General features: G+C 36.5%; 2 protein-coding genes and 1 long non-coding RNA gene across 8 annotated transcripts in view; 2 read left to right on the forward strand and 1 right to left on the reverse strand.

Annotated features, from left to right (window-relative positions):
• Positions 1-388: 388 nt before the first annotated feature.
• On the forward strand, positions 389-1,266 carry LOC114467386 (uncharacterized). The gene is made up of 2 exons (XR_003674510.1): positions 389-578; positions 704-1,266. It is a non-coding gene; the product is annotated as an uncharacterized LOC114467386 (long non-coding RNA).
• Positions 1,267-1,341: 75 nt separating this feature from the next.
• LOC114467294 (zinc finger BED domain-containing protein 4-like) lies at positions 1,342-5,299 on the reverse strand. Its single transcript, XM_028453471.1, has 2 exons — positions 2,604-5,299; positions 1,342-2,399 (listed from the first exon to the last, which is right to left on the reverse strand). Exons 1-2 carry the CDS (start codon positions 3,845-3,847, stop codon positions 1,721-1,723), a joined length of 1,923 nt encoding a protein of 640 aa, XP_028309272.1. The 5' UTR covers positions 3,848-5,299; the 3' UTR covers positions 1,342-1,720.
• Positions 5,300-19,409: 14,110 nt separating this feature from the next.
• Positions 19,410-23,170, forward strand: part of tmcc1a (transmembrane and coiled-coil domain family 1a) — a 68,266-nt gene continuing 64,505 nt past the window's right edge. Inside the window, exons 1-2 of one of the 6 annotated variants that reach the window (XM_028454179.1) lie at positions 19,410-19,458; positions 22,864-22,953. The gene's annotated coding sequence lies outside the window, so the exon portion shown is untranslated. Of the gene's footprint in view, positions 19,459-22,857; positions 22,954-23,170 lie in introns of those variants that run through there. The other 5 variants (XM_028454184.1, XM_028454181.1, XM_028454180.1 and 2 more) reach the window with 5 other exon arrangements.

The raw sequence follows: 23,170 nt of genomic DNA on the forward strand, positions 1-23,170 counted from the left end.
CAGGTCTGGCATGAGAATGAGTATAGGGTGGACATCAGTGTAAATGGTGTGTGAGCAGTGTGTTGGGTACAGTATATGACGAGGTTCAGAAATGAGGGGTTGGCTACAACCCGGCACAATCTTGTCTGACTGGACTTCACCCATTGCAACCCATTAGAGATATGTGTAGATGGTGGATTGTGTTTGAACATAGTGTTGGTGTTCTACTATAGAATTTTAGTTTATAGTTCCTCGTTTTTTAAGTTTAGGGCTTTGTTCCTAGTGGTTAGGTTAACACTATTATACAGTATAAGCTTCAGCAAATAAGTAGGTTTTGAGTTTAGCCTTAAAGGTGGACCGAGTAGTAGCCTCCCGTACTAAGACTGAGAGCTGATTCCTAAGTCAAGTAGTGATGGGAAAACCGGTTCTTTCCTCTGATTCGATTCTTTAACTCTCGAACATTAAATTGAACGAGTCCCGAACGAATCATTTCGTTCATTTGTACAGCAGATGGCGCTGAAGCCTGCACAATGCAGAACTCATACCGCCGACGTGTTTTCTCCAACTATAAATACTGTAGACAAGATGGTTTGCTTCAGGTGACAAAGTATAACACACAAAATGCCATAAGCTATTCAAGCCATTTGAAAACCCAGGAAAGCTAACACACACCACAATAATGTAACTTGTGTCCTGTATCCTCTCTGTTATCATTGTTTAACAGCACGGCAGTCTGGGTAACTGTCACGTGACAGTGAAAACAGACCAATCAGAGAGAAGTAATGCTGCTGGCGCAGAGCTCAGCCTGAGCCAGAGCTGTGAACCGATGAACGATGAACGAGAAAGACCCGGTCAGCCCGCGAGTCATGTGACAAAGGAACCAGTTGGACGAACGAGAACGAAGTACTGAGCTGTGAACGATGAACGAGAAAGACCCGGTCAGCCCGCGAGTCAGACTCGTGACAAATGAACGAGTTGGATGAACGAGAACAAGTACTGCTCTGCTCCACAGCCTGAGCAGACAGAGACCCTTTCGGCTGAGCAGTCGATCACATGACAGCTGGGGAGAGGACAGCGAATGTAAAACTAATTTTGACAATTAATGATACAATTAAAACAAAAAATAATAGTTGATGAGTTGCCTATGTTTACATGGTGCATTTATTGTGTCCAAAAAGTGACATTATTATTATTACTATTATTGTTATTTTTATTGTGTTTGTTGTTATCATTGTTATGTTTGATTATTTTGTGGCAGAGTATAACACAATAAATATGCTGATATAATTTTCGAAAATATTTATTTTTAAAGAGACTTATATATAAAACACACTTTACATTATATACACAACACTACACACATCTAAGAGACAAAAATAAAGTTAAATAGAAAAAGTTAAAGAATAAAATTAAATAAAAACCAAACCAACAATATTGCACAATTAAAAGTGACACATGTGTATTATATACACAACATACACATCTAAGAGTAAGAGACATAAAGTTAAATAGAAAAAGTTAAATAAGAATAAAATTAAATAAAAACCAAACCAAACCAACAATATTGCACAATTAAAAGTGACACATGTATATTACATACACAACACTATACACATCTAAGAGACATAAATAAAGTTAAATAGAAAAAGTTAAATAAGAATAAAATTAAATAAAAACCAAACCAAACCAAACCAACAATATTGCACAATTAAAAGTGACACATGTATATTAAAGGCCAGCTTTAAGGCAAGTTGGCATTTAGAAACACAAGCTGGCGGACCTTGGAGGGGCTGAGCCTGTTCCGTCTGTCTGTGATTATCTGCCCAGTCTTTGAGAAAACTCTCTCAGAGGGCACAGATGTGGCCACAATGCACAGTCTAGTTTTCATCACCTCACACAGAGTTTTGAATACGGGCGAGCACATCCTCCACCATGCCAGAGGATCTGATGAGCGGGATAGGAGTGGCTCTGCCAAGTAGGCCCGCATCTCCATCATGGCAGCAGTTGAGGTGCTCGATGTGGCAGAATCTGAGGAAGTGGAAGCCCTGGTGCTTGCAACCCTCTCATCGAAGTCTTCCCAAAACATGGCCCCTGTGCTGGCAGCCACAGAGGGATTTTGAGACTCCTCCTCCTCACTGTGACTGGGGTGGTTGTGTGCTGCAGCAGCTGTGATTCTCTTCACAGTGTCCTCTGCAGCCTTGCTGTTAACAAAAGCTTGCTTTTTGAACCTTGGGTCCAAACAAGTTGCATCAGCAAGCTTCTCAATGTGCTCCACCTTGCTGAACCTCTTCTGCATTTCAGACATCAGGCTGTCCACCAGTTTTTTAATAGGTTCATGGACTGACGGGCTTCTTTGATGGCGAGCAACAATCCTCTGAAGACCTCTTGCCATCAGAATCACTTTGGAGGCAGTCACAAACCTACAGACAGAGTTCAATTATTCATATTTTGTTCTCAAAAGCAGTTATAACAGTGTACTATCACAGATCAATGTCATGTGTCTTTGTTAACAGTAAGGATACAGTTAAAATCCATCACTAACTATATATATATTTTTAAATATGAAGTTTGTGCTTATTAAAAGTGAGTTAGTTTAATATAAATGAATTACTTTAACTACATACCTCTCAGCGCTCACTTCAACGGTGACCTCCTCAAAAGGTTTGAGGATGTCCGCTGTTTCCTGAGCAATTTCCCATTCCTCTGTGGACAGTGTGGATAGGGGTGCATTGATAAGTGCCAGGGTGGAGATGACTGGATCCTTGACATCAATGAACCTTTTCACCATATAAAATGTGGAATTCCACCTTGTAACCACATCCTGCTTCAAGCGCAGCTGCTCCTGGCCCATCTGTTGCTGTGTGGCCTTCAGCTTGTCTGAAGCAACTGTGCTTCTGTGGAAGTATTCCACCACAGCTTTTATTTTATGAACTGTACCCTGAACCTCTCTAAGTGCAGCTCTCACAACAAGATTTAAAACATGAGCAAAGCATGGTATGTGGTCCCAGTGCAGGTGGTCTCTCAGGGCTGCCACAATGTTGCTGGCATTGTCTGTGACACAAGCTACAACTTTGTCACTGACACCCCATTCATCTGCAACTCTCTTCAACTCACTTGCCAGGTGAGCAGAAGTGTGTCTGTCTGTCAAGACAAAACAGTCCAGGAGATGGGATGTCATTGCAAAATCCTGTACATAGTGGCAGGTCACAGACATGTAGCTTGTGGTTGTTACAGATGTCCAGCAGTCAGTTGTGAGGCATACAGCAGGAGCATTCTTGATTTTCTCCAACAACTCAGCTCTTATCTTTCCATACATCTTTGGCAGTAGAGTTTGAGAAAGTGTTTTCCTGCTTGGCAGAGTGTATGAAGGGTCCAGGGTCTTTGTGAATTCTTTGAAGCCTTTGTCCTCAACGATGGAGAATGGTTGATAGTCAGAAGCTATCATTTTAACCAGTGCTTCATCCAGTTTGCTCTGCCTGAGTGGATCCATTGGCCTTGTAATGTAAGTGCCCATATGTGTTTGTTGTGGCCTCCGTGGTCTAACTGCTGTTTGGGTGGTGGTGGTGGGTGCTGCTGGTGTACTGGATATTGCAGAAGCTGTAGCCAGTGTTGCAGCAGCAGTGATTTGAGGTCCAGATAAAGTGCTACTGGTGGAGATATTTGCAGCTGCTGCAGTGGCTCCATCGTCACTCTCCCCCCTCACTTGTGCTAACTGCACAGTTGGATGTGCCGTTTTAAGGTGTCTTCTCAAATTTGAAGTGCTTCCTCCTTGGGTTGATAAAATCCTTTTGCAAATATTGCATTTGGATTTAGTGGCTGAAACCTCACTGAAATGGTTCCAAATGTCACTCCTTTTCCTTCCACTCATTTTTCTGACCTGCTCAGACCCCTGTTGTTTGTGTTCTGATTTTACCTGGCACTTAATGTAAATGTAGGTGATGGGTGGGGGGATGGGTAACTGCCCATCATGGAGCCTTGAATGACAGTAGCGCTCAATTTGTGGCCCAGAATCACGTCACTCCTAGTAGTTCACTCTGTGCGACATTAAAATGTGACGAGGTGAAAAAAGCTATATCATTAGAGTCAAACAATTGCCACTTTGCACACAATTTCATGCCAAACCCCATTTAGCTCAGGTAGTAGAAAAATGTATAAATAATTACGCCAACTTGTGACGTGAATTAGTTTCGCACAGTGGGAGTGGATGCGACACCGGCATGTGCCGTGACTATAACCGAGTGAACCCCCTGTTGCGCTGTGTGAAAGTGTGTACGACTAATTATGCTCTCAAGTGCTCTTAAACCAGTATGCAAATTTGGGCTATGTGAGCTGCTGATCAGAGGCTCTAAAGTTAACATTTAGTGAGAATTTGTGGTGCGTTTCCACCTCCTTTTCTCATCCGATGCAAACCCGTTATGTAGGCTATCAGACTGACAGCGATACTGCAGCAGCAGACGAGCAGAGCAATACACAGATTAATATAGCGCAGGTAGACTTATATAAAAAATAAAAAAATCTCATGAAATTGTGACTTTTTCTCCGGACATGTCACAGAACACAGACGTGTGCAGAAAGTTTTGAACATGAGCAAAAGCAGAGTGGGTAACCGGAGCTATTAAGTGCAGCCTAGATGTTTAACGTAATTAAAATTATATTATTCAAATAAAAAAGGTTAAAAGAACCGGAGACCGCTGATTAGTTATGATTTCATGAATGAATAACGTATTGTGGTATTTTACTATTGTGTGGCAAATAACACAAAGTTAACACGTTGATATAATTTTCGAAAGTATTTATTTACAAACACATTCATTATATAGGCTATACAATAACACAACAAGGACTGAAGACCACTATAATTATGATTTCGTGAATAAATAATCTATATCGGGTGTCACATGACAAATAAACTGTAGATATCAGACATCAATCATTTCCTTGTTCAGCTCTCAGTCAACAGCCCCCCAGCCCCGTAGCTGTCTGAGCCACAGCTGTCACGTGACGAATGAACGAAAGAGCAATCCGTCATGATCCGTATGAACGAATCGTGAACGAACCGAACGAACTGCAGTGCTTGCTGCTCACAGACAGCCTGTCTGTCACGTGACTAAAGAACTGGGACCTGAGAATGGATCCAGCTGAGTGAGTGGTGAACGAATCATTTCTGTTTCCTGTCTGCTGCTGACTGAGCTCATGCAGCTGCTGCCATGTGGCGAGAGAAGGTACTGCATGAAAATGAACGAATCGCTCCCTGAGAAGACTCGTTACTCCCGAGTCATATAAAAGATTAGTTCATTTTGAACGAATCGTTCACGAACGATACAACACTAAAGTCAAGGAGCCTGGTAGCTGAACGCTCTGCCTCCTGTTCTACTTCTAGACATGTTTGGAACTTCCAGTAGACCTGCAAACTGAGAACGTAGAGTTCTGCGCAGACGATAGGGCACTAACAGGTTTTTAAGATATACAGCTTTGTATGCTAAGAGGAGGATTTTAAACTCTATTCTGGATTTTACAGGAAGCCAATGAAGGGAAGCCAATACTAGAGAGATATGCTCCCTCCTGTTTGTACCTGTTAATAATCTGGCTGCAGCTTTTTTAACTGGATACTTTTTAGTGAGTTACTAGGACATCCTGAGAGTAGAGAGTTACAATAATCTATTCTAGATGTAACAAATGCATGTATTAGTTTTTCAGCATCACTCTGGGCCAAGATATTCCTGATTTTAGAGATATTACAGAGATGGAAGAAAGCTGTCCTTGAGATTTGCTTAATATGAGAGTTAAAGGATAAGTCAGTGTTTTAAGTTTTTTACTGTGATTCTGGGTGACAGAGTAATGCCATCCAGAAACACTATTTGCTCTGATAATTTATCTCTCAGGTGTTTTAGACCAAATAAAATCACTTGGGTTTTATCCTGGTTAAGAAGGAGAAAGTTACAGCTCATCTAGGATGTGATGTCTTTAAGACAAGCCTGGAGTTTTAATAACTGATGGGTTTCATCTGATTTCATTGACAGATAGAGCTGTGTGTCATCCGCATAGCAATGGAAATATATGTTTTTGTTCTCTGACAAATGTTTCCGAGTGGAAGCATGTATAACATAAAGAGTATTGGTCCTAAAACTGAACCTTGTGGAACTCCATAGTTAACTCTGGCGTGCGCTGAGGAGAGATTATTAACATAAACAGTGATGTCCAGGAAAAAAAGAGTAGTCGGCTAAAAAAAGAAGTAGAAGGCTAAAACTTGTGGCGAGAAATCACTGTACAGCAAAAATGATGTTATATTGTAGCTTTTGGTGCATTATATTAGTGTAATTGTGGCTTTTCTTCTGTCTATTTTGTAGCACTACTGAGCCGCCGTTAAATCCTGAACACATACAGGTACATTTGAAACAGTTTGTGAAGTCTAGCTCCACAATTACATTATAAATGGTTGAATGGCTTTTTACAATATTTAAGGAATACATTTCTGACTTATTTAATGTGTTTAGAATATAATGGCTGAATTTGCTTTACACGGTCTTTAAAAAAATACATATTCAATTCATTGAGAAGGATTAAAAACCCCTTCAAAATCTACTTTTTCAAATTTGGTCTGTGTGAATTATTCTAAAAAATAAGAATATTCTTACCTGTGACCCTTTTCTTCATTACAAAGCCCAGTATTGATGGCTGACTTGTAGTGTGACGTTTGGGTGGCATTTTCACTGATCATTCATCTTCTTCCTGCCAATACCAGACTTTTGCGTGCTTCGGGAGAGGGATTTGACCTGCTGATGGAGCGTGAGATGAACTCTCATGAGACTTTGCACGAGATTTAGAAAATTGCTACCGAAACAGCATTACAAAAGTTGCTCAAATTGTGGAAAACTTCAATCTTTCATGGTTTTTAACGATTCTTTCGGTGCTAAAGGGGTATGGAATCATTTATGAACATGTTAAAAAAAAGTAGAAGGAGGCCAGAAAGAGAGTAGTAGGCGATTCCGCCCGTCGCTATGCTTCTGGACATCACTGCATGAACAAAGTGGGTTCTATCTGATAAGTAGGATTTAAACCAGCCTAGCGCCGTTTCTTTAATCCCAAAAACACTTTCCAGTGTCTGCAGCAGTAGATGATGATCCACTGTATCGAAGGCTGCACTGAGATCTAAGAGCACTAGAACTGAAACCAACCCTCTGTCTGAGGCTAAGAGGAGATCATTGGTTACTTTTACTAAGGCAGTGCTGTGATGGGCTCTAGAGCCAGACTGAAAGCTCTCATATGAATTGTTCCGATGTAGGTGATCACATATTTGACCTGCAATGATTTTTTCAAGAATTTCGGAAACAAAAGGGAGATTGGATATTGGCCTATAATTGGACAAATCACTTAGATCAAGGGTAGTTTTTTTAAGGAGAGGTTTGATTACAGCGGTTTTAAAGGCCTGTGGTACAAAACCTGTTACTAGAGATGTTAATCCAGTTCATCATATTAGTGCTGATTAGTGGAAAAACACAAAATGACAACAAAAATACGTAAAATGAATCCAAAAACATACAATGGGGAAAAAAATACCAAAAAGGGCTGAAAAAATACCCCACACAAAATGACATTAAAAATACACATCATAAATCCAAAAACATACAATAGGAGAACAAATATACACAAAATTTCTCAAAAAACACACAAAACGACATTAAAAACGCAAAATGAATCCAGAAAATGAATCCACAAAAGGACGACAAAAATATACAGCATGATGGAGAAATTGTTGAAATGACAACGATAATACACAAAATACTTAAAACACCAAAAATATGCAAAAAAGACACTTAATTACTCCTAAATTGTCCAAAACGACAAAAAACTTCCAAAAAACCCAACTCTGTTGTTTTGTGTGTTAATGTTTACAGCATAAGCATACGTTTACATGTAATGTACATAATTCAATATGACTCATTCAGTCTTTTTTTCCAACTAGATCTTTTAACTCTTGTGTTGGACCAGTTTAATGTCATGAGTTTCTGATACAGCAGTTGTTACAGGTTGTGTAACTATGGCCTGAAACCAATGTTTGCTGCATTCACCATGCATTTCCCTTTTTAAAGATGCAAGGCACAACCAGAGAGTGGGCGGTAACGTGCCTGGGAGAAGTCGTGCCACCTCTGCACTAAAGTAATGGATAAGAATGACTCATGGCTGATGTTGGTTTCAACTCATACAGTTGGAAAAACATAACCTTGCTATAGACATCACAACAAAACTTGTGCATCTCATGAATAATAAAAGACAAATAATGACATCATCAATAAAAGCAAGTTTTGCAGCCACAATGCCTCCAACATGCTCTCACTCAGTTTAGCCTGCACATTTTATTAGCTTTACCAACTCCTATGACTACGGTAGATTGATAAATGGCCACGCTTCGGTATTCTACAGTGTTTCTCTGTGATAAAGTTGCCATCTTTTCTCATTTTAACTGAGCAGCTAATAAGGCGCTGGATTGCTGCCATTGGGAAGGTCAGGGCTGTCTGGTGTGAGGGAAGCAATCGTTTAGCACGCGTGCGCGGCGCAGACGCATCTCCAGTATGTAACGCAACCAGTATGTGGGTTTTCAAAGTGTGCTTGTTTATCTGTCTCCTATAGATGTGTTTCTTTCTTGAAGATGTTTTTCAATCTTGAAGTTGTGCAGTAGACGTAGGAGAAACAGAAAGACGGAGCTGTTGGACTAATTATCATGTTGAATATTAGCATGAGATTGGAGGCTTTCTCCTGTTAGAGACTGTGAATATATATAGTTTTTAATTGCTTTCACCATTATGCCTTAAGAGGAATTCCTTAGAGCCAGGACACTTTAATAAGACAAAATGTGTCTAAAACTTAAAGTTATATGATCCTATTTTGGCAGGCAATAGAGAAAGCCATGAGTCACTTGAACAGATGGATTTTTCTTACATTAAAGTCAGGCTGATACTTAGACCTTCACAGAGAATTGTAACAGGGACGATAAAAGATTAAAAATCATTGAAGAATTGGTCGCATTTGATATTCAAATTCCTAGACTGGATTTAAACACAACTTATTTGAATTTAGGTCCTTAATGTTTGATTGTTATTAGCTCCTAAATTCACAAGTCTGGGTTCAACTTTTTCACTTGCTGTTCTGTCAGATTCTTCTCTCAGGATGAATTTGATTTTTTATTTTCAAATTTCAAACAGACATATTTAAAATAGTCTCTAAGTGATTGTAACTATTTGATTTCGCTCCGTGTCCCTTATTTGTGCAGTCTTTGCTTTGCGCCTGTTTACTCGACCAGTAAAGCCTGTATGTAACCCAGTGTTTATTTTGTTGACCACATTTCTTAAGTATCAATAACTAGAAGATGATGAATTGAAAAAAATAGATGTGAACAAAAACTAAATAAACTTAACTACGTTCTAAAAACAAAACTATAATTTTATCGCACAAAACATTATTATCATCCCATATCAGGTTGATAAATGGCAATTTAATGTTTAGAAAAATGCATAAACTCTAGTTGACTATATCTGTAACTGATTTAGTTGACTAAAATTATGATATATAACTGAAATATTCCTGATGACTAAATTTTGACGAAAACCAAGATGCATTTTAAGTAATTCTAAGCTAAAACTAAGTCAAACATTTACTGTTAATATTAACACTGCTTGTGATGTAGTTTCATAGTAATTTCATCCTTGTGTCATTTGTATCCGCAAGAAGAAAATCAAATTTATTTTAAACTGTAAACTTGCAAAATTGCACAAATGTTTTGTATTTGTGTGAGAATATTGACATATAAACAAAGTAGTTGGGCACAAATTTGTATTTCGTTACCACAAACTACTATTTCATGGCCATGAAAAATACTAATTAGTGCCCACAAAATCTTAATATATTGAAACAAAATACTAATTCATGGACAAATTAGTATTTTGTGGGAACAAAGTAGCAATCTGTTGCCAAAAAGTAGTATTTAGTGGCCACAAATTCATATTTTGTGGCAACAAACTAGTATTTTGTGGCCACAAAGTAGCAATCCATGGCATTTTGTGAGCATACTGCAAACGTTGGCTGCATTGCCTATTCAAATTTATGAATTGTATGAAAACGCACCTCATGTAAACTTGGGTCCCTAATGTGTGATTTAACGCTTTTCTCGTTATTAGCTCCTAAATCCACTAGTCAGGGTCCAAGTTTTTCAGTAGCTTTGTGTATAATCCCGATAGGATTGAAAGAATGAATTAGGCTTCTTTCAACATTTCATTATTACCAATATCATTAGGCCTACAGTGTTGCAGTTGCATTCATCTTAGAGTTGTAATTTCACTCCATATTACCCTTTTGTTGCAATTACCAACGACTTTCCCCACTGTTGTAATTGATTCTTCTGCACAGGCGTGAGATGTTACGTAAACCCTCATATATCTGTCAGATAATTGAATCACGTCCACTTCTTTACTTAAAACCATTGACTGGAAAATCCATAGAGTAGACCGAACCATTTGATGCAATAAAGTGACAGCACTTTAACATATAGAAAGCTCTTCTGCCTTAAACTGTCTTTTGTCATTGACACGCCACTTCGATATATTGGTCGGATGTCATGATATGGATATGTTACAGAAACCTGGTTCAATAAAACGCACTGCGGCTCAGTCTGACCAACTGTCGCCCATTGTTGTTGTTCCATATGTCGGAGCCGGTAAAAGCATAAAGTGACCATATGCTGCAATCCTTAGAGGAAACTGATAGTAATGAAATTTTTTCCCACATGCCGTAAATGGATGACATTTGCCTCTGTTGAATGGGGCTCTTCTGGCTTAGCTTTAGCTTGTGCTGCTGTGGTCAATTATCCTTGAAGGACCGCATGGTTCTCATTAATGGTAATCCCAACAGTCCAAACTCATGTGAGGAGCCAAAAATGAAGTATTTGTAATAAGATCCTCCTCTATTGCCTGATGAATCTGATGGCGAGTAAATCATATCCAAAGAAAAGCAGTTATGCATCGCATTCCTGAGGGTTTTCCAAATATTTCACAATCTTCACCCTCGTGACTAATTTTGGGTTTGACTGTGTGATTTGTTTTATAGATGTGTGAGAAACTTACAGTTAAAATGAATTTAGGAAAGGCCTACAAAGCTATTGTAAAGTTGCTCATGTTAAAATAAACAGCAACGTTTTACAACATTTAGCAACAAACCTATGTTTAAAAATCATATGTAAATGTTTTGTTACTTTTGACCAGATTTACAGCAACATTTGTGAAATTTGTGATATTTGTTTTTCTTGTAAAAATATAATGTCAATGTTAAATTTACATATAAATTCTAAATCTAAATGCTCAATGTTAAATCTAAATTAACTTTTATTTTGGTACTTCAGGTGAATTTGCATATTAGCTAAATATTTAGTTTCAGCCTTGACATTTAGATTTAACGTTTTTTTTACAGAAGAAAGTAAAGACGACAGAGAGCAACACATTATTATGTATTCGCAGGGGCTCACAGTGTTCCTGTGTCTATATCACACAACTGCAGTCATGTTTAACCACAAATTATCAAAAGAAGTTTGGCTTTTTGTGAAATGCTGCAAATTACTCACAAAGAATCCATCAAACCTTTAAATTACACAAAAAGTTGTCAATAAATTATAGAATTTAGAAGTGAGGATCCTGCAGGAACTGATATATCATTCATTATTTGGAGATTGTCGATTCCTTGAATACTGTGTATATCATTTATACGTAGAAGTGAAAACCAGGGTACAATAATGTTGGAATTGCTCTATTTTTCCCCTGGCCAAAAATCAGCAGCCCACTTTAAATCAAACTGCTCCCTATTTTTGGCCCTAAAACTCAAATGACTTTAACTGCATGAAATACCCTTGTTCTATGTGATGATACGGTGGGAATTTCGTAGTTTTTTTACTTGCTTTTTGGCCTATACTGTAGTATAAATTGCGTATTGATATTATGTATGTCCGTATGAGTAGGACACATTTTTATGAAGCTGCAAAGACAGAATCTTTCTGGATGCTTGTGTTATAATGTCGACTAATTTCGTCCTATATCCTATATGCACACAATTTGCATTTACAGATCTTTACCTACTCAACACATTACCTTGTGTGATGTAGTTTTGACCCTATTTTTGTCAGGTATTTCACCCCGCAGACCATTTCAATATTTTTATGTTACGGTTTCATTTGTTCGGACAACTTTTTCCACTAGATTTACTTTCATTTCCTGACATGTTTTGACTGTCAGTCTTCCTCAGAGGCGTCTGCTAATCGCTTTGATGTGTCCTTATGAGTTCTTTCTGGGACTGACAGTTCTGTCAGGCTGGCCGTGACAATGGTATGATATTACAGACTTGAGATTTTCCTGTTGAGGAAGACTGAAAGTTTGCTGAAATAATTTATTCTTTCATTATTTCTTTTTGAAATTAAAAATCTGAAAAACATATAAAACATTTTAAGACAAAATTCAAAAAATTTTCATTGCCGATCTTTACTCGACACATAATGCCTGTGACTTTCTGACGGAGGTGTGACGGTAATATTATCCTCGTCAGATTCTTATCTACGAGAAGGAAGTCCACAGATGCGACTTTAAAGTTTAAATTTGAAACTGAGAATATTGAAGTGTAAAAAAAAAAACTAGTTTGGCAGTATTGGGCAGTAACTTTACCTGAAACAACATCATATAAATGCTTTTGTTTTCTTTGACTTAGATTTGTTCTTGAGCAGAAAAGACTGGCTGATATCATTTCAAATTTGCAGAATGTTTCTCTTCTTTAACACCAAACAATGCAAACTTTGCCGTGTTGGCAAAAGAGAAAAGTACCAAAAAAAAACACTTAAAAACTCAACTCCGTAAAATAAATCTAGACATAAACTGGTACAAAAAGATAAACAACAATGGCCATTAAAAGAAACCATGTCTACAATGTGGCCATTATGGATAAACAGCTGCTACTCGTGTTAGACAGTTTATCCCATTGAATGCTAATTCAAAGCTAGACACCCCAATTAGCCCTATTAGCATGCTGATCACTTTGGAGGTGCAGCAACACAGAGGAAGAGACAGGGGTCCTGACCTTATCAAAGACCATCAGCTCTCGGCATGCTCAGACTATTAATAAAAAAAAGTGTCAGTTTGTTTATTTACTTGTTTGTTTTACTGAAAGTCAACATCAGTCAGAAATAGCAAAGTTATTGTCAGAGGAGCCACAAGAAAACTCAGCGGTCTGTAAAGGTCAAAGGAAATGAAAGGGGTGACAATTTAATTAAATGCAACATTCTTGTTAGCATTTAGAATAATGATCATTCTTAACATTAACACAGGAAAGAAGAAAGGTTTTTGTTGTTATGTTTGCATTTCAAAGAGTGTCAGACCTGTTTCTGTGAAATAACCATGGATCTAAACATAACAACCCTGGATCAATCTGTCACTGAGAATGTTCATGTACATACTATTTAATTTAATTGTTCACTTGCACTACTCATCAATGCACTACTGCACTATTATCTTATTATTATTATTATTATTATTATTATTATTATTATTATTATTATCTTATCTTGTTATTGTTATCTTGTTATTTTATTTAGTTTTGCACATATTAGTCTAACTACTGTTTATATTTATGTTTATATATATATATTTTTTTTTTCTAGTTGATTGTTATTATTTAATGTTTACACTATTAGAGAGAGCACAGTTCACCAAGTCAAATTCCTCGTGTGTATAACATACATTACTTGGTCAATAAAGTTGATTCTGATTCTGATTCATGTAGTGAGTTTTTGGAATCATTTTGTGGCATTTGTTGTTTTTTCCTCTCATTTTCTCTTTTTTTGTTGTTTATTTGTGTGTTTTTGCTGTCAATCTGTCCATTTTGTTGAGATTTTGTTTTCTGAGTCATTTTTTGTGTATTTTTGTTGTCCTTTTGAGTTGTTTAGGAGTCATTTTTGTGTATTTCAATGTTTTGTGTATTTCTCTCATCATGTTTTCTTTTCAGACAGGACATTTTGTGTATTTTTCTGTCATATTGTAGATTTATGGAGTCATTTTGTGGGTTTTGTTGTTGGTTTGTGTGTTTTTTTTTCCTCTTATTTTCAGTTTTTGTTGTTTTTTTTTGTGTGTGTTTTTGCAGTCAATTTCTCTATTTTGTTGTGATTTTGTTTTTAGAGTCATTTTTGTTGTCTTTTTTCAGTCATTTAGGAGTCATTTTTCAGAATCAGAATCAGAAAGGATTTTATTTGCCAGGTATAGTTGAAAAAACAGGCGGCCAAGGCGACCCTCTGTATATTTTAGCATTGTTTTATATATATATATCAAATTTTTGTAGTCATCAGGTTTTGCTTTTGAAAGTAAATTTTGTGTATTTTTCTGTCATATCGTAGCTTTTTAGTCATTTTGTGTGTTTACATTGGGGGCCACACAAAGATAATTCTGACTCACAGTATATGTGACAGAGTTTGGCAACTTTTAGCACAGTTGATAATTTTATCAGGTATTTAATCTGCAGAAAATTTCAATTTCTCTTTTAAATTGAAAAATAAAAAATTGTAAACCTTTTATAAAACATTATAAGAAATCAGGAACTTTTCATTGCCTGTGACTTTGTGACAGAATTTATGCGGTGATGTAATTCTTGTCAGTTTCTTATCAACAAGAAAGAAAACCACAAATGCAACTAAATGCATTTTAAAGTGTAATTTCAGAAATCTGTACAAATTATGTTTTTGTTGTTGTTTTGTGTGTTTTTGCAGACAATTTGTCTATTCTGTTGTGATTTTGTTTTTGGAGTATTTTTGTTGTACTTTTCAGTTGTTTAGGAGTATTTTTTGTGTGTTTTAACATTGTTTTGTACAGTATTTTTTTTTTTAAACTTTGTGTATTTTTCTGTCATATCATGGGTTTTCTTAAATCTAAATCTGAACATTAAATGTTTAATGCTAAGTATAAATTTCACGGGTGAAACTAAATATTTAGCTAATATGCAAATTCACCAGAAGTACCAAAATAAAAGCTCATTGATGGGAACGATAGACGGAATAGATTTAGATTTAAGATTTACATTTAAGATTTAGATTTGAATGTAACATTTAGATTTAACATTTAGATTTAACACTTAGATTTAGATTTAAGATTTAGATATAACGTTGACATTATATTAAAAAACGATCACAAATATTGCTGTAAATCTGGTCAAAACAAAAATGTGGTTTGTTACTAAATGTTGCGAAAAGTTACTGTTTATTTTAGCATGCGCAACTTTACAATTGGCGCCTCATATATATATATATATATATATATACTGTAGATGTGAAAAGAAATGCGTATGAGACACAAGCAGAACAGAATGAATATAATGATGTTTAAAAGTCAAACAGAGAGGTCAGACAGAGAGGGGAGCAGCATCCCAAAGCAAAAACGTTGACTATATTATAAAAGATGAAGTCCCTGGGTCCTCATGGCTTCTACGTTGGGACCACCCTGCTGTGGCCTCACCGTGCTGGGCGATCAATCCCAGCACAGCTGACTATACTCCCACACTTCAGACTCCTCATTAAGCCTTCCTTACTCAAGTGTGGGCAGTAATTGACGAGGGCCACTGAGAGCCAGCATCCTCGCCTGCCACGCTATCTAAGAAAAGAACGCCCGGCTTTGGCCGCTCACTCTAATCTTCCCCATTATCCTCTGCTCTGCTGTGGGAATAGGATGAAATGGCCTGTCTATGTAGTTTGTGTGTATGTTACATTAAAGTGTCTATTATGTCTGTTTTTGTGCGAGTTCCTTGCTGCCTAATGGGAACACAAACTGATTCAAAGGTGTGAAAAACAACATTGGTACACCCATTTGTCAGTCTGTTGACTGCTTTTTAAAGACACATGTTTTCCCCTCTGACGTACGGGTTCAATGGAAGCTCTTTGCTGGGAAACATTGCTGACATTGCTGTGAATCACGATGACACTGACCCGAAAGGATCTGAGAGGTGAGCCGCCCACAAACACTCTCAGTTCTATACACTCTCTCTAATGAACTCACCAGTGAAAGTGCACTCCTCTTCCTGCCTATAACACCAGCTATGATTCACACCACCACTCATTGGTGTATTTCAGTCCTTAATCCTTATAAATGAATACTTAATTAAGCATGTTAATCACTTTTAGGCATGGAGGTGATACCCTTTACAAGGTCAGTACCAATCGCTAAATAAGAATGTTCCTCCATCACCAGTTGTGAGTGGATGAGTGTCATGGCTCCATTAGAGGAAGGGCTGAAAATAAACACGAAGAGGTGTATACACCCCTGTAGTGCATTCTACACTTCAAGTGTTTTTCCTCCTCAAACGAATAAGTGCAAAGCTGATTCATAAAATGGGATTACCTACAGTAGTCCTTCTGAAAGAGAGAATATGTGCTCGGAAGAGACTCTGACCCTGAGTGAGCTTACTCACAAGCTTTATCAAAGATTATATAAATCATGGTATATACGTCATATCATATATCAGAGATGGGAAACAAAAACCCATAGGTTACATAAGCAAGGGTGAGGTGCTATACCCTGAAGCAAATACACAAAACGACTCCAATAATACATGAAATGACAACAAAAACACACAATAATACTCCATCAATGTTAAAAAAAAATACTTTACTTGAAATTTTGTACATAAGGCTGACATTACGCTGTCATTATCTGTCAGTAGCACAAATATGGTGTCGTTTGCTAAATTATAACACCTTTGGAGCTATGTTGGCATTTTTTGGGTTAGATGGAGGGTTCTAGTGGCGATAGGTAGGGTTAGGGTAACAAACGACACTTAATGAAAGCCTTCATGGAACCTTATTCATGCTAATGACAGGTTTCATGTCGTAATAATGACAGCGTAATGTCAACCTTATCTATAAAACTTCAAGTAAGTGTTACCTAAATAAAATACACAAAATGGCTGCAAAAAAACAGGTGCAGGCTTGCGCAGTGGCTTAGTGGTTAGCACGTCCGCTTCACACCAAGAAGGTCCTGGGTTCAAGCCCTGGGGGGACACTTGTGTCCTTTCTGTGTGGAGTTTCCATGTACTCCTCATGCTGCATGGGTTTCCTCTGGGTACTCCTAGTTCCTCCCACAATCCAATCCAAAAAACATGACTGTTAAGTTTTGAACAGGAGTGAATGTGAGTATGAGTGTTGCCCCAAGATGGACTGGCGCCGTGTCCAGGATGTACCCCTGATGCACCAGCAGATCCCCGTGACCCTAAAAAAAGAAGCAAGCGGGTCTGAAAATGGATGGATGGGATTAATGTTCAATGTTGGGGCCTTTGGTTCAGACAATCATATTTTTTCTATGACCCCCAACTGTGATAAAAGTTGCCAAACTGTGAGTTTAGTCCTTGTAAAGCAGCCAGGAATAATAAAATACTTATGGATATATGTAATATATATGAAAATAACATCTTCTCCTTTTATAACACTCAAAAGTTAATCATAAATTTTGTTGTGAAACCCTATTTTTGTTTTTATGTTATGCACAACACAAATATTGCTATTTTTAAAATGTATTCTGTTTGTGTGTACATTATTGTTCTATGTCACACTTGCTTTGGCAATGAAAACGTGTTTGTTATGCCAATAAAGTTGTTTTTTTAATTGAACAACTGGTTGTCAGGAAGGAACTGTTGGAGTCATCTGACCTCCGTCACAGGCCATTAGTGACACAGCAATATTGTATTAAATCTGCCTGCAGGTTATCCGCCACGCACATCTATGGTGGAATTTTCCTCCTTAGAATCACTATATTTACATGGGGTGATGTGGTGGAGGACCCAAAGTCAGAGTAGGAATGAGGCAGCGAGCAGGAGAATTGCTTATACATTTAGTCCATTTTATCAATAACTAAAACTCAAAAAAACAATTGGTTTCAGTCTCTCACACATACACATGCTGGCAAGAGACAGAGACAGGGAATCCATACCATCAGACAAAAGCATCATTCAGAGCAAGAAGAAAACAGAAACTTTCATAATTTATGTCTCTGACAGACAAAACAAGCACACTTTGACATGCATCTCTGCACCAATAGTGCCCTCTACTGGAAAATGTGCATGCAACCACTCAGTTTCTGAGCTAAAACCAATAGGAAGAACATCTTCTAAAGCACTAAATACTGTTCAAGCATCCAAACTGACATTTTTACAAAGTAGGAAAAAGCAATAAATATCACCTCTGATGTCAGATATAATGTTTGTCCTTCCGAAGGAACCTGAATAAATGTGTTAAATGCCAATATGTGCCATATGTTTTTAAAAAACTGCAAAGTGGATTTTTTTTTTTTTTTTTGTAAAATACTACATAATTGTTCAACTGTAAAAACATGTTACTTGTTTTATGACTAATCAAAAGTTATTAGTTAGTGGCTTGTAAAATAGGAGCATGATGACATGATTACATGTAATGAAAATGAAACAATTGCATAAATTAAGAAAAATAAATTGTACGTTCAAATTTGAACATGTCCACCTTTTCAAAGTTACTGCTAGTCTTCCTTCTTCATCATATCCTCTTAAAAATAACACACAGTTTTAAACAATTGTATTCTATACCTTCACTTTCTCAAATACACAAATCTATTTAAATAAAGTGCCGTATAAATAAAAGAAGAGTGAAAAAAAAAAAAGAAATAATGAAATAAATTAATAAATAAATATAATACAGTGTATGACCTACTTTGTATTTGTAACACAGTATATTAAACATGATTAAAACCAATTCTAGGGGGAAAAAAGTCTTTGTGGTCTCAAAATGGGGTCACAATCCAAAAAAGGTTGAGAACTACTCTTATAATGCACAATAAACGTGATTGACTGATTATAGATGTTGAGTCTTTGTTATAAAGAGATAAATGCATTTTTAAACTTTATGAACAATAACAACTTATTTAACACTGCCCACTTTACAATTAGAGAGAAACACTTGTTCACTCACTCACTAATTTTACTTAATTTAGCTTCATTAGCCTTTAGCATTGACCTAAACTGGCATTATTTACTACTAATCATTAAAGAACGAAAGAAAACGTATAGATTTACAAACATAAAGTGTCTTTGAAAAATCTTAAAATCCGAAATAATGCAATTGTAAAAAACGTGGTTATTTATTTATTTATTTAATAAACCTTTCTGTAATATTTATTTATTTAATAAATACATTTATTTATTTAACTAGTACAGCTTTTCGCGCCGTTGCAATTTCTTGGATTTTGATTGGTTGGGAGAGGTCGCGAGGATCTTTTGGTTTACTTCCTGCTTTCAGACGTCTGACGTGCTGACGTCAGACGTCGGGAGCGTGGACGTACCTTGGCGCTGATGGGCAGCGGAGGAGGGGGAGGAGGAAGGTCTCCGCCCGCCCGCCCTACGTCTGTGTGCGTGAGCTCCCACAGTGACAGTGTGCCGCCGCCTGCCAACCGTGTAAGTGTGCGATTTATCGTGTTGGGGTTTGTTTATCGTTGCGCTTTTTGACTGTGAGTGTCAGCGGTGAGTGTGTGTTTGGTGTTTGTGTGTGTGTTTGACAGAGATGACTGCAGCCCTGTGTACTGACACAGTAACAATAACGGGACTGAGTCCGTTACATTATGACTGACAGCGCTCAGCTGGGACTGAGCTTAATGAGTCTGTCTGTCTCTATTCACTGACTGCACACACGTTGTTTTATTTACTATAGTTTTTATCATTTATTTTTGTCTATGATTCATTCAATTTTCCTAATATTATATGTCTTTTTATTGTAAGTTATTTATGTATTGGAATTTTAACAATCGTTTACTGGGAATTTTTTTAAACAATATTTGTTCAGCGTAATTATATATTAAAAAAAATGAAAAAGAAAATTTACACATTTTTTGTTTTTGTTTTTTTTTTTAATATAAATGAAGAATAATTTCCAAGGAGCTTAAAAGACATAAAAGTAGGGCTGGGCGATATGGACCAAAACGATATAAATCTCGATATTTTTAACTCAATAAATTCTTACCTGAAAGACAATTCAGGGTTAAACTTGCTCTAAATCAGAGAGAGGACAATATTGGATATCGGTCAAATATCAGAAAAAAAAAAGAAAAAGTCATGGATTATACCGGCCTGCTTCTAAAATCTTATTTTTCCAAAAAAAAATTGTAGAATATTCTTAAATTTAAGTTGAAAGTTTATGTAACTCATGAGTTAATAATAAATGAGTCAGTTTTTCTCATACGTTTGCAGACTATTGTTCTCTGAGTAATATCACTTAAAAAAGTATTTTCTAACATTCCACGTTCATAAAATAAGTAAAACAAAAAAGTATGCATGATTCATGCTGGTATTGTAACTGATGGGTTTCGGTATTGAGCGATTAGTTTTAAGATAGATATATTTAACAACTGGGGCAAACACGTTGTGTTTTACAGAAACGTAATGATTTCTATTTGATAACAAATCAAATTTAAAAAAATTGCACGACGATAAAGCCTTAATGTAATACCTACTGCCATCTACAGACATGGTGGAGTATTTCATAACGTTGCCGACAAATGTTGAAGGCCCTGTAGCAAAATAGTTGCATTAAAACAACTTTTTCACTTCCGATACGGTACCGATATTGCAGCCTTGAGTATTGGCCGATATCGATCTGATGCGATATCAGCACGAATCATACATACTTTTATAACTTATTTTGTATTGTGGAATGTTAGAAAAGGCTTGAGCAAATGATGTTACTCAAACAAAGAACAATAGTCAACAATACAAGTTCACTTTAGTTATTTTTTACTGTCAGTATATGGTGGGAACAACTGAGGGCGGGGACAAAAACAACAAAAACTTATCGGAGCGCTTATATCGGAGATTTTAGATGCTGTCCGATAAAATCCGATATTCGTTTTCTGGCTGATATTGGACCGATATCAATATCGGATCGGGACACCTCTAATAAAAAAAAAAAATATTAAATGTTTCATCCAACTAACATTGATTGGACATTTTATTCCTTTTATTTCTAAATATCAATATTACTTTATGCCATTACCATAGAAACATGAAGTTTGATCATGTAAAGCCCATTGAGTTGCCTTGTGTATGAAATGCGCCATACAGATACATTTGCCTTGCCTTGCCATTGTTGTACAGCCTCAACCAATCATCTGATTCAAGCTGAACAATAAACTGAAACAACAATCCTATTGGTCAGCTCATCTGCTCTGCATTCTCACAAATAAAAGAGTCATAGTCTGGAACAACTCAGCTGTGGTTGTTCTAACATACAATAGCCAGGAAACTAAAATCTTTTCATTTTTACACACAATTTACACCTTTTACACATTTTTTATGAGTGAAAATGTAAAGTTACATCATAGGACCGTGGATTGCGTTTGTTTTTAAAATGACACATTTATCAGCAGAACTTTGACTTTATATTTCCTTAACATTATCAGTGTTATTTTTGCTTTAAATACGGTGTGATAACAATGTTTGCCTGGATAAAAGTATTTTCACTAGTTTTTGTGTTTGTTTATTTCACGCAAAAATATTTGCTTCCATTTGCAGTCATGAAAGACTTCCATTGATAATAATATTTCATGTGTTTTTGAGTCTTTTTAATAGTTAAAGTTGTGTTGACAGTGTTTGATCAGAATGTGATCAATCTAATTATGCACAAAATAGTCACTAGTTTAATTGTGTATTGGAATTGGAGACGATATAATCCAACACTCCTATGAATATCGGATCGGGACACAACAAATGATAAAGCTAGAAACAATTTCCAATATGTTGAAAATTTCATAGTGTTGTAATATAGACCGATTGTTCAGTTTAAATATCTAAAAAGTGTGTTTTCTCTAATTTTTTGCAAAATATTTGCTTTCATTCCTGGTCATTAAAGACGTCCATTGAATATAATATTTTAGATGTTTATTTTTTATTTTTTTAAATCTTTTAGGGATCAAATGTTTTTTAATGTCAAAGTTGTGTTTACAATGTTTGATCAGAGTGTGATAAATCTAATGATGCACAAAATACTCACTAGTTTAATTTAAATATAAGCTTATTATTATTATTATTATTATTATTATTATTATTATTATTATTATACAATTGAATAAATAATATATAAATGAGAAAATCCTGAAAAATAGCCTCAATAAATACAATAAAAACAAATAGTCCAATACTTATTATTTTGCTGTTATCGGGACACCCTATTCAAAAATGCCAGAACAATTTCATATATGATGAAAATGTTGTTGTTTTATTATAGACATTGTTCAGTTTAAATATCCAAAATGTGTGTTTTCTCTAATTTCTTGCAAAATGTTTTCTTTGAAAGACTTCCATTGATAATAATATTCTAAACGACTTTTCAGAATCTTTTAGGGCTCAAATGTTTTAAAATCAAAGTTGTGTTGACAGTGTTTGATCAAAGTGTGATTTTTTTTTTAAAAAAATGACAAAGAATGTGTGTCGTTTGGACACTTTGAGCCCAAAAATGACATTCTTTTAGTTTTAAGGGAGATTATCTGCCTTCAAGTAGCTGCTATCATATGGATGGGGTGTGTAATATCCGACAGGGCCCAGTTAAATGTGCAGTTTAGCTTTATATATATATATATATATATATATATATATATATATACACCCATTAGTGAGGTGTTTTCTCTTCCAGCTAGCTTATGCAGTGTGACGTGTTAAAGACATTTCATGGTGTGATTAGACTGGACACACACACGCGCACACACACACACACACACACACATACACCGGTGAGAAGTGCCAAGTCAGATTTTAAAGGCTCACTGATGTTTCTTTCTCACTTTCTCTGATGAACCTGTGCTGCAGCAGCAGCAGCAGCAGCACCTGATGAAGCAGCTTAACATCTTCTCTGTCTGCACTGAAACAAAGCTTCCATAGCATCCTGTCTACAATGGACTGAAGGTTTGTTTTTCCTTCCTCTACTCATCCATGAACTGTTTCCATCTGTCTGTGTGATGCATCCAGCTATCTGTTCAGCATAGTCTGGCAAGTGGCTGGGAGCTTAGCTGACCCCCCCAGGGCGCTGCTTACACAGCCATTCATGTCTCACGCTGATGGTCAGACCACCATGATGACGTTGTCCTCCTCCTCCTCCTCCTCCTCTTCTTCCTCCTCCTCT

The sequence above is a fragment of the Gouania willdenowi genome, chromosome 7 (assembly GCF_900634775.1).
Source record: "Gouania willdenowi chromosome 7, fGouWil2.1, whole genome shotgun sequence".
NCBI classification, from domain to species: Eukaryota; Metazoa; Chordata; class Actinopteri; order Blenniiformes; family Gobiesocidae; genus Gouania; species Gouania willdenowi.

Bases quoted from the DNA above. Each gene is read 5' to 3' on its own strand.
- LOC114467294 (XM_028453471.1), bottom strand. From the start codon at position 3,847: ATGAGTGGAAGGAAAAGGAGTGACATTTGGAACCATTTCAGTGAGGTT. The intron at 2,400-2,603 runs GTATGTAGTTAA...CTCTGTCTGTAG, and splicing joins GTTGAAGTGAGCGCTGAGAG to GTTTGTGACTGCCTCCAAAG.